Raw genomic sequence first — 12,139 nt, forward strand, 5'->3', positions numbered from 1 at the left:
TTATGTAATTTCCTGGTGATAATCATCAACTGTTTTAATGATACAGACTGTTTCCTGCATCATTAAAATCTCTACTCTGATTTTTAAAGGAGATGGTGATCTGTTTAAGAGAAAGGGAAGGAAAAAAGTTAGTACTGTAAAGCTCTTAAGTGCAGCTGTTTGAAAAATCATGCCTTTAAAATTATTGGCAACAATTCTTCTCACTATGCAGGCTGTTACTTAGAATTGATAATCATATACCATCTCTGTTTTGTGTAACAGATTATGTGCAGAGAACATGTGCACCTGTTGTTTTGAAAATATAGTCTTTCTGTGCCTTATGTAGTTTAATTGTTCATGTGGAAGTCTTAAACAAAAAGGAGAGTGTTCCATTGGTACTTCTAAATGATAGAGCTTGGTATTATCAAGTAGAAGTTTCTACCAACCCCTAATATGCCAACTGTGTTAAATCATATTTCTTTTCCTGCCTTTCCAGCATAAACAATAAACTCCAACAGCCAGAAGCAGCTGCTGGGGTGCTAGAATATGCCATGAAGCACTTTGGGGAGCTGGTGAGTCCTGCTGGATAATTTGCTTCTTCATGTCTTATGTTTTTATGGTTTCTGTAGTTAGTTTTTTGGTGGGTGGTGGTGTGTTTTCTCAATCAATCACATGGAGGTTCTATCCCTGCTTATAATATTTCATTGTTCATAGTGAAGGGCATTGCTGCCTACAGGGATGTTCAGTGGGTGCTTTGCAGCAAATGCTGGGTACAGGGAGAGCTGCAAGAACCTGACTTGGAGGAGAATTTTGCAGCTGCTGTTGATACTAAATGCAGCTGTGAGCAACTAGCAACCTGACAACGTAAGTCCTTTTATTTAGGATAAGCTAGGAAGGGAGGGAGTAAGTTCCTGTTCTAAGCTTGAAGGATTTGAGAAACTGCATCAACACCTTCCAGGTAAGGATTTTAATAGAAGTCATGCCTCTAGTCTCTCTCAAAAGTGTTCACAGGTAATATTTAGAACAGCAAGTTAACCAGTCCCTTACAATTTAGACTGCTCACTGAAATCAAATAACCCCATTATGTATTTGTTCTGTGTCTTTCTCAGAATAATGTACCTTTTTTTTCTTTCTTCTCATTTTATAAGTCATTTAATTTGTGTTCAAGGACCAAACCACCTGTGCTCTCCTGACAGTTCTACTGGTAAAAAGATGATTTTGCAGTGGTAATTGTTGTAGCATTTTAGGATGATTAGGAAAAGGAAGGCAGCCCTGGAAGCACAGTAGACCAGCTTCTTTAAGTAGTAGCCACTAGAAAGGGGGGACTAGGTATAAGCACAAAATGGTGGAAGTCCTCTGGTGTAGTATTATGTGTGGTTTTAACCTAGACTGGAACATAAGTCCTTTCTGGGAGAAGTACGGACTTCAGAACATATTTGCAGCTTCTTATAATTCCTTGGGTGGATTGAGCAAAGTTCTGCATTACCTAATTCTGACTTCACTCTTTAGCAGCAATATAGTCCTAGCAGTAAATGTAGTTCAAAGCACAGAGTTTGCCAGAATATGCAATAAAAAGAAAACTAAGAGGAGCTGTGAGCTCTACTTTCAGGGACTTAATTGAAATATGACTTAGCTGAGAAGTTAAAGGGCTAAGTGGAAGACCTGGCAACCATGCAAAGCATGGTTTATAGTGACCCTGCCCACAGATCTGGGAAAAGAATCTGCTCTGCAGCCTATGTCAAGACATGAGCTTCCACAGACTGAGCAGAAAAACACTGGCAGAGAAAAGTGTGGAAATATATTAAGGCATTTTATTGCTTGAAAATGAGAAACAAAATCTATAAAGACTGAAGAAAAGTGTTTAGCTGATAAGGATCACTGCTTTGCTAACTTTTAGTGGCTTTGTTACAAACCATAGCCTTCCCTTGTGAAGGGTGTGACCCCAACTTCATACTACCTGCTGTATTAAGTAATTGCCTAGCAGTAGCCAGATGGGAAGTTTGGGCTTTTTTTTACAGTTAGTTTAAAGGCATGATTTTTCAAACAGCTGCACTTAAGAGCTTTACAAAACAGGGCTGTTTTTCATGTTTGAATGCAGGCATGTGCAACAATGGGGAGTGGAATATGTTATTGATTTACCCTTTTTCCTATTCCACTCACCCCACCTCTCCAAAAAGAAAAGCACCAGCTGCTGAGCTGGCATTTCAGTGGCACTGAGTAAGGGGGTGATGTTGGATTAATCCCTCTGGTAAACCTGACTTCATTTCTGGGCAGGTGGAGCAATGCCAGGATTCCAGTTTTCACACTAGCTCAAGGCTCTTCTCTGTATCACAGAAGTCCATGATGATATTTAGAATGAAAGAAGGATGAAGTGACCAGCATAGACACAGAATTTTTTAGGAAAAGCTGTGGTAATTAATACAGAATGATCAATGTTAATCCTGCTGTTTATTTTTACTTTTTTTTCCCTTCCCTTAGGAAATTCAAGCTACCTGGTATGAAAAGCTTCATGAATGGGAAGATGCTCTGGTGGCCTATGACAAGAAGATGGACACAAACAAAGATGATCCTGAGCTGATGCTGGGACGGATGCGTTGCTTGGAAGCACTTGGTGAATGGTAAGCAGGGAATGCCTGAAGACTGAGGGAGATGGTGTTTATCTGTTCTCTGGATGTTACCATTCAGGTGCAATTTTTTTGCCTGAATTCCTATTTACTCCCGTGTACTTAATAGTTTGAGTATTTGTGCAGCATCTCACTTTGTTCATTGAAGTCAGAATTGGTAATAACATCTCTAAGCCTTTTGGGACTGGCCATCTTGTGAATTAAGGTCTCTCTGGGAGAGAATCTGCAATCTTGTAATCAAGTCAACTCCATTTATAACAGAGAAAGACACTGTAAATAGAGAAAACATTAATTGAGCAGAAATTGTCAGAAACAGTCATAAAAGGAGTTCATTGTGACCCTCCTTTTTAAACTGATTAAAACAGGAGAGATTTCTGTGTTTATTCAGTGTCAGACCTATGCCTTGTAGAAGGATGAGGCTTTCCTTATTAGTCTTTTTCAGCATTTCTTAAGCCTCGTCTTTGTGGACATTTAGTATTTCAAGCTTTGTGTCAAATGTCTGTTGTCAACACATAACTGATTCAAGTCAGTGTTTGTGAGAGGGTGAGCTGCTGGTGACTTACAGCTTGCTACTTAACGGGGGGCTTCTGTTTTTCCTCGCTATTCAATTCCAAGAAGGTAATTGGAGAAGGCACCCTGTTCACTGTGGCATGCAGTTCTACCCAGGGGCAGGTGTGGGTTCGTCCAGATTCCACCTTTCTACTGAGCTTTGTATGTCACAAGCTCTCTCCTGATGGGTCCTGACATGAACCCACAGGATGGCACCACAGTAAGGAGATTCCTCTTCACTAAAGTCATTTTACTGCTAGAAACAGGACTGTTTGAGAAACCGAATTCTGGCAGCATTTTTCTGCCCTTTTTGTTTCTGAACGAGGGCGAGACATACAGGGTGTAGCTTTTCCAGTACAGAAAGTAGATCTCTTACTGAGCATTCCTCAATCAGCATTTCTACGAGTAGGCAGTTCTCATCAGGGATTTGAAGAATTTTTCCCTCCTGGAGGATGTGTATTTGTGTAAAGTGTCCTTTCTGAACCTCCTACTTATTCATGTATCAGCAACAAATCTATGGAACAACAGAAGGACAATTTTGTTCTGTTGGACTGAGATATCAGGGATCTATTGATAGTCTGTAGTGATGACAGCAATCAGAGTCTCCAAGTTCTCTTGTGGAACTGGACTACAACTCTGTGCAGATGTTTTTACAATTCAGAAGTGCTTTTGCAAAGTGCTGTCTGCTGCCTTGCAGCTGATTCTAGAGAGGCCGTCCTGAGGCTGAGGATTCCCTAGTTTGGCTGCTGATACTCTTCAGTAGCATTCAACTTGACTGGTTGTGCTGCTGGAATCTGCTTGACAGGATAAGGCAGATAATCTAGAATTATATTATGCAGCATCATTGTTTCAGTACTCTGCTGTGATATTTTGAGAGTACAGCCAAAACATTCTTAGCTATTTGTCTCCTCATGTAGTTATTCCTGTAGGACCCATAGTGTTTTATCAGCATCTCTGAGGTCCTGATTTACTGTTGTTGCTAGGTTTGGCTTTGTTTTTCATTGGCCTTGGGGTTTTTTTCCTCCTGGGCCATTAAGCTGTCAGAATTACTGTCTTGCCTGTGGCAGCCCATTGGTTCTGTTTGACTAACTCATCTTCCTTTTTGGGAGGGGGGAGGGTGACAGTAGGGAAGGCAAGTTGTTCTCCCTCACAGTTGGCAGCTGTTTCACTGCTACAGAGTATCCAGCCTGAGAAATTCTGGAACTGCAACACCGAGGGTAATTGGTTTGATTAGTGGAGCATTCACAGTTGATTTGAAAGAAATAATATAAAAAATCCTGATGCTTCCTCTCTGCTGGAGATGAAAGATTCAGATGCCCTCTGAGATCTTGCCATGACAAGTCCTCATATGAGGTTACAGCAACATTCATTCTGCAGTCTTTCTCTTCAGACTTGATGAGTTAGTTCAAAATTTTTGCCAGTAGGAGCCATGCCCAAGCGTTTTAGATCATATGTTTCTTCTAATGACACTTGCAAAAATTTTAAGCATCCTTTTTTTGGTGGTGGTTTGTTTGTTTTCTTGAGAATTAGGTGTTTTTTCTCCTGTATTTATAGACTGGCAATATCAGTCCAATTTGTAAAAGTAGGCATTAAGAGCTGCTGAGGAACAAATGCAAACTTCTCTTTGGATGTGTATTTTCAAAACATAGTGTGCCTTAAAATTATTTTCTGATGATAGGATATTTATCATCAGACTAGCATGAGTTGGCCAGAGGAGTCAAATCCTATTCTCCACTCAGTATAAAAAGAACAATGGGGCTAGTTGTTGTCTTATCAGTGGGAAGTGGTTGTTTAATGAGGCAGAATTCTTGGAAGAGGCTTTTTGCTGATCAGAAATTGTGGATTCTTCTTAGGGGGCAGCTCCACCAGCAATGCTGTGAAAAGTGGACCCAGGTGAATGATGAAACTCAAGCTAAGATGGCCAGGATGGCTGCTGCTGCTGCTTGGGGTCTAGGTAAAGTATCCTCCTGTGCTGGGGTGTGACAGCCTATGAAGTGCAAGTACAGATAGTTTTAACTTCAGAACTACAGAATACAGGAAACAGCAACATCAAGGAACCGCATTATTTACATTGGGAAATGAAGTAAGTGTCGTTCCATATTGAAGTCCTTTGGAAAATCTGCATTTACATCAAGTCTCCCCGTGTGGTCTCTAGTAACAGAGTGATCTGAGCAGGTGATCAGTTGCTTAAATGCTCCCTTTTGCTTGGCTTTACACTGAACAGAGCTCAGGTTGGAAATGAGATAAAAAGACTTTCTCAGATTTGTGGCAGACTCTTATTTACAAGAAGAACAGTATCTGTTGAGCATTTTAGAGGTTGTGTCTGCTGAGTAGACAATCTTAAGTGGAATAAATCTGTAGTGGTCCAAATGTCCATTTATGTTGATAGTGAGATATTTATTAGAGAAGCTTATGAATCACTTGCTCTCTGCCAGCCTTTGCTGAGAAAAATTCATCTTTTTCTTTGTATGGTACTAACTAATTCAAATGTTCTGGAAGTGTCAGAATTTTAATTTTTTCATCACAAAGAATGAAAGAACCTTTTCCACAAGGATAACAATTTGTCTAGAAGAAAAATGCATATGTTTTTCTTGTCTGTAGCTATGTGTATGTTTATATATGTAACAGTGTCCCTGACAAAGATAAGCTGTCGGAGAGCTGACTTAAATGCAGAAGTACCAGACAGCACTCAGGCCTAGGCACTGATGTCTAAGCACGACGTCATAGTTCTGTTCTGTTCTCACATTGCAGAGAAGGCCGTTGCATTACTGAAGATATCTGTGTCTCTGCAGGTCAGTGGGACAGCATGGAAGAATATACCTGCATGATCCCCAGGGATACCCATGATGGTGCTTTCTACAGGGCTGTACTGGCACTACATCAGGACCTTTTCTCACTGGCTCAGCAAGTAATTATCTTCCTTGTTGGTATCCCAAAACCTGGTTAAAGATGTTCTAGACTACAGAGTTTAATAGAAAAACAGTCTGTTTTAAAGAGGTTGGCTATAACCCTATGAATTGCCCAATAATGTTTTTTCCATGGATATATTAGACCTGGGTGATAGATCTTACCTTGTATTTCCAGAAACATAGCAGTGAATGTATGTACAGATGGTAGTGGTCCAGTGCTGTAGAACATAAGAATGCCTTAGTCTTTTTTGGTTTTTTTTTACTTCTGTGCCTCTTTTCTAGACAGGCAGGGCACAAGGATTATGTCAGCAGAGGTTCCATTCTACAAGGCACTGGTTGTGAATTGCCAGGAATGCCTGAGACACCTGTAAGGTTCCTAATGGATTTTTTGTGCACTTCTTTCTCTTACAGCTGTTTCGGTGAAGTGCTCATATGTATCATGTACAATAACTGTAATTTTTCTGGTAGCATTGATAAATCTTAAATCTTAGGTTGAGATACCAAGACAAGGAATGAGTCTATTAAACAGAGCTGTATTGATAATGCTTGTTTGTCACAGAGATTTGCAGAGCGACTCTGTACATGTGAAACGTGTTGTTTACTTTCCAAGGAAGCTCAAGTCCCATTTCTCAGAATTCTGTGCTGGCTTGCCAACTTAGATAAAGGAGTAATTCAATCTGTGCTGTCAAAACCCGTACATAAATTTTTGGGTGATGTGCACAGTAAAATTAACCAGGCATTCAAAAGAGTAGAGTTTGTGATTAACCTTTAACATTTTGAACAGGAAAAGCTATAGGTGAGAGATTATATAATGACTAGAACTAGAGCAGGATTTATTTCATGCTTGAAGAGCCTGTCTTAGTTTGAGGATGAGACATGGAATTTGCTGTCCTGTAAAATTCATAAAATCCTGTTGGGTTATGTAAAACAACAAAAGCTATTTTCTTTCATTGTATGGTATCAAGAGGCTCATTTCTTGAGGCTCCTTTTTGTAACCAACTCTCATGCACTAAAATGTGAACTTTTCCTCTACAAATGTTGTTTATGATGATCTCTACAATGACAGTAGGATTAGAAATACTGCAGACTTTGATTTTGTAGGAAGACAAACTTCAAACTGTGCAGGTGATGAATGAAGCTCCCTTGTGTTCCAGTTTGGCCAAATTTAGAAATATATCCTCTGAGAGAAGGCAGGTCACCACCCCTCCCCCACCAGGTTCAGGGAAAATAAATTTTCCTCGAAGGAAAGTGAAAGAGATAAAAACTATTTATTTAGCAAACACACGGGAAAAGGATAATAATGCTAAATAATAAAATCTCTCGCTGTGGAGAAAAAAACCTGGGAAAGTGTTAAAGTCCTCCCTTTGGTCTCCTCAGAGCTGGGGCTTGGCCCAGGGCCAGGCCCTCTGCGCTTGGTGGAAAGTCCTCCCGATGTGTTCTAATATTGAGCAGTCCAGTGGAAAAGGGAGAAAATCCGAAATTCCAGGGAAGGGAAAAAAATTCAACTCTCAGTCTCTCTTTGGAGAAAAAGAAGCTGAACCACTGGCCAAAAAACTGACTCGGGAAACAGCAAGCCGGGTGCTTCCTCCCTCGCCTGCCACAGCTGGGCAAAAGTTGCTATCTCTGTGTGACCTTGAACAAGCTGCAAACTGCTTTGAAAAAGTTTTGCTCAGTTTTTCCTTCCCCCTCTCAGGCTCAATTTAGAGGCATAGAAAGGCATAAAGTTAATTTCTGGGCATACGGCAGTGATATGGGATACACATCATAAAGTCACCCCAAGACACCTTGACTCCCCCTATATATGCCCTGGACACTGTTTTCCTGTCAAATCTTTCTGTTGATAAGATCCTTTCCTAGTTCTTGTTCGAGAGTTGGAACAATGCCGGCTTTGTCCATGAGACGAAACAGCTGAACAGCAGCGTCAACAGTTGACTCTAGATGAAACACACTACCTTTGCCCCAATATTTTGTTCTGTTTCAGTGCATTGACAAAGCCAGAGACCTGCTGGATGCTGAGCTGACTGCCATGGCAGGAGAGAGTTACAGTCGAGCCTACGGGGTAAGTGTAGCTCTCAGACTTCATTCCCTTCATTGCTGCTTCAGACCGTCTCTAAAATGTGCATAAAACTTCAGAGTAGTGCTTGTCTCAAGACCTATGTACGCCCACAAGCTAAATGGCTTTTGTCAGACAAGACATACAGCTTTGCAGGAGCAGCTTTGGGACAAACTAAAAGTGAAGTGAGCTCTACCCCCTCAAAAGAAATAAAAATTGACATTTAGGGAGTTTGAATCAGCAGGTCGTCTAGGTACCAATATATAGCAGTTGGTCCTTTATCTGTTGGGCAGCCTATGTATTTTAAGATTTTGATGCCAAAACACTGTTCCTTAATTATAGATTTGTTCTGTAGTGATTGGGATGGAATGTGAATTTTTCCTTCAGGCTATGGTATCCTGCCAGATGCTGTCAGAGCTGGAAGAGGTTATCCAGTATAAACTTGTACCAGAACGCCGTGAGATCATCCGCCAGATCTGGTGGGAAAGACTGCAGGTACATCCATGTAAAGGTCAAGGATGGAGATGCCAATGGGCTGGCATGAAGAGCTTCCTTTTAAATCAGTGTGGTGGCTCAGTAAATCCTTCCATGTCTCTCTCCATCCCAGTAACATCCACACTCACATGGCTGCATGCTCCCATCTCCTTTGTGCTTTTCCTGGTTGTCTGGGGTTTTGGTTTGGGCTTTTTTTTTTTTTTCAGGTTAATGTTCCTGAGGTCCTGATATGACACTTTAAAAGGGTGAACTAAGCCTTGAAATAGATGTATACAGAAGAGAGACACTAGTAACATCTCCAAGGCTGCTTATCTCAATAGTGGATTACATCTGGAAATACTGGTTTGGATCAGGCTAGTTTGAACTTTTTACCTGGCTGGCTGCATTTTAAGAAGTGAATTCTCTCCAAATTCTGGAAAACTGGTCAGAGAATTCACATGCTTGTAAAATAAAATATTATTCTGTTCCTTTTGGGCGTCTTACAAGAACATTTCCAGCTGATTTGTTACACCTAGGGACATGGCTTAGTGGTGCAGTGGCAGTGTTAGGTTTCTGGTTGGATTTGATAATCGTAAAGATGTTTTCCAATTTAAATGATGCTATGATTAACCTTGGCCTTTCAGAAGAGACCTTTAGCAATGTTGATTTTCCTGTATTGAAAGAGAAGTTTTTGCCTTTCTTACTCTAGACATCAAAAATCCAAAGTACCTCTGAAAATTTAAATCAGACAAATATTTGACACTATTTCCTTATAAGAGGCATCCCTACAGTGAAAGTGAATATCCTCAGATGCAGTAGTACATACAGGAATACTGTTCAAAGAGGTGATTTCTGCAAGAGAAGGGGGTAAAAGACGAAAAGGGCGTAACTAAGGTAAAATGCTGCCTGGAGGAAGAACTTTTGTGCAGAGTTCTTCACTGGGACTGCTATAATCTGCCACCTTATGAAAGCCTGCTGTGTATTTTTTAGCTGTTTGGGAAACTGTGACAAAGCTTTTAGTCTCCAATCTGCATTCCTGTCTGGAAAAGCTCAGGCCCAGTCCACTGGGGTAGAAAGATGAAGTGGCAGGAAGTGTAATGTCTGAATACAGCTTTTTATAGTCCTGAAAGCAGTACATACAGTTCTTTAACGTTTTATAGCTGGTTTTTAATAATTTTTTAAATGCTTATTGGAAGAAGTTTATTTGGGTGTTAGAAAACAAGCTTTGCCTTCCCAGCCCTCAACTTGGGGGAAAAAGGGAAAGAATAACTTCTTTGGTGCTAAGGTCCTTGCTGCCACTGGAAAATCTCTTATTTACCTCAAAACTAAGTAGTCGCTGGCTGAATAGAAACTTTGGAACATCACTGTTACCCTGTACTTGGCCACTATATAAAGCACCATGGATTTGGTTGCTATGGTCCCTTCCACAATTCTACTTCTCTGTAGCGTCCTTGAATGTTTGAAATACAGACTCATCCTGCTCTGACAGTGTTGTGCCTCTCCCATCAGACAGACAAGAACCAAACAATGCTTTCACAAGCAGCACAGCAGTTGAAGCTGCAGTTTCTGGCAGAAAACCAGTTTAGAGGTGCCAGCCTCCAAAAGCAATACATGCAAGGAAAAGGGCAGTAACAAAAATATCTTTGCAACCATTTGGTTTTCTACCATTTCCATGTTGATATTTAAACCAAAAATAGGTTGAGAAGGTACTTTGGAAGGCACTTTGACTCACTGTGGAATTGTACTAAGAGCTTTCTTGATTTTTGGATGCATTTCAGCTTTAGGAGCTTTTCTCCTTTTTCCATTAGAGGATATCGTTAGACTGCAAGCAGTGAGCTGCTTGCAGATTGTGAGAGTTAGGGACTGAACCTTCTTCATGCACTGCAGTGTTAAAGAAATAGACAGTTCCTTAAGACACGGTCTTTAGCTGCACCAAGGGAAGTTTAGGTTAGACTTTAGAAAAAAATTCTTCTCTGAAAGAGTGATTGTGTGCTGGAATTGTCTGCCAGGGAGGTGGTGGAGTCACCATCCCTGGGCATGTTTAAAAAAAGACTGGACATGGCACTCAGAGTCATGGTTTAGTTGATGAGGAGGTGTTAGATCATAGGTTGGACTAGATGATCTTAAAGGTCTTTTCCAACCTAGTTCATTCTGTGATTCTGTGTGATTCTGTAATGTCAGTCTGCTGTGAATTATGGGCACAGAACTCTCTCTCTTGATGGAAGTCCCTTCAGATTCTGAATCAAGGCTCTGTGCAGTACACTGGAGACCAAACACTAGTAAGTTCTCCCTTCTTTTTCCTCTCAGGGCTGTCAGCGAATCGTGGAAGACTGGCAAAGAATATTGATGGTCCGATCTCTTGTTGTGAATCCTCATGAGGACATGAGAACTTGGCTCAAGTATGCCAGCTTGTGTGGCAAGAGTGGGAGGCTGGTGAGCATTGTCAGGCTCTGTCCTCTTCAGCAAGTTTTCGGACAATTTGCTTTGCTGTGCTGCTTCAACCTTGAGCATTCCTAAATGCTTTCATTGCCCAGGTGGTATGGGCTCTCCTCTGAGGAAGAAACTAGCCAGAAATTGTTGAAATGCTAAAATTGTAACCAGCATAGAGTTCATGCTTGTAGCCAAGGTTATTTTTGTGGGACTGGTATTATACATGAGAACCCCTGAGCCAATTTTTTTTATTGCATGCTATAACTGTAAGTTTTTATGCAGCACTGGAGATTATTATAATAGCTCTCTCTGCTAGAGCATCTAGAATGTGATGTTACTGTTAAACATTAGAGTTCTATTTTAACAGTCACCACAAAATTTATTGCCAAATACTTTTAAACAGAGACTTTACACTTTCTACTGGTTTCTGAAATGAGAATCTAATGCTCTGATCCAAAGGAAGACATAAGGTTTATCATGTGGTATTCTTATGAGTCCAGGGAGTCTGCTGTGTCTGTGTTGTATCTGGAGGGTCAGATGTACTTTTTTAGTGTTGGGCAATTCTGAAGCAATATGAGCTGGAGGTAACAATGAGCTTGTTTTAACCTGCTTTTTGTCTTTGCCACTTTCTCCAGGCTTTGGCCCATAAGACTCTTGTCCTGCTCTTGGGAGTAGATCCATCTCGACAGCTGGATCACCCACTGCCAACAGTCCATCCCCAAGTGACTTATGCGTACATGAAGCACATGTGGAAGAGCGCCCGTAAGGTACAGGAGAACACAGCGCTCTGTTTCACTGCTCAGGTTTTGTGAAATGCCATACACAATAGCTCTTCATGTTCCCCACAGAACAAAGGCAAGGCTGGAGATTTTACTTTTGCTCCCCTAAAAGAGAGTAACTAATTCCTTTCCTTATTGTTATTCAGATTGTAAGCTGTTTTTTTCCTTTAAAACTCTGTAAGGCAGAGAAAACCTGGCCCTAATTTTATTTCATACACAGAAAGAGTATTTTTGCTAAACCAGTAGCTGGTACCCAAAGGATGTAGCCAAGATTAATGGTCAGTAGTAGCTCTTTTGTCCTGTGTAGGTTTGGTACTTTCTTTTTCATCCACTGTTCTGATT

General features: G+C 40.8%; 1 protein-coding gene across 2 annotated transcripts in view; it reads left to right on the top strand.

Moving 5' to 3' along the window:
• MTOR (mechanistic target of rapamycin kinase) overlaps positions 1-12,139 on the top strand; it is a 64,565-nt gene that overhangs the window by 34,554 nt on the left and 17,872 nt on the right. For both annotated transcript variants that reach the window (XM_048326209.1, XM_048326210.1), the window contains 8 exons: positions 476-551; positions 2,458-2,597; positions 5,006-5,106; positions 5,945-6,060; positions 8,043-8,120; positions 8,502-8,609; positions 10,896-11,021; positions 11,654-11,785. In XM_048326209.1, coding sequence (XP_048182166.1) covers positions 476-551; positions 2,458-2,597; positions 5,006-5,106; positions 5,945-6,060; positions 8,043-8,120; positions 8,502-8,609; positions 10,896-11,021; positions 11,654-11,785 — 877 coding nt within the window. The remainder of the gene's footprint in view (positions 1-475; positions 552-2,457; positions 2,598-5,005; positions 5,107-5,944; positions 6,061-8,042; positions 8,121-8,501; positions 8,610-10,895; positions 11,022-11,653; positions 11,786-12,139) is intronic.

This window comes from Corvus hawaiiensis, chromosome 22 (assembly GCF_020740725.1).
Source record: "Corvus hawaiiensis isolate bCorHaw1 chromosome 22, bCorHaw1.pri.cur, whole genome shotgun sequence".
NCBI classification, from domain to species: domain Eukaryota; kingdom Metazoa; phylum Chordata; class Aves; order Passeriformes; family Corvidae; genus Corvus; species Corvus hawaiiensis.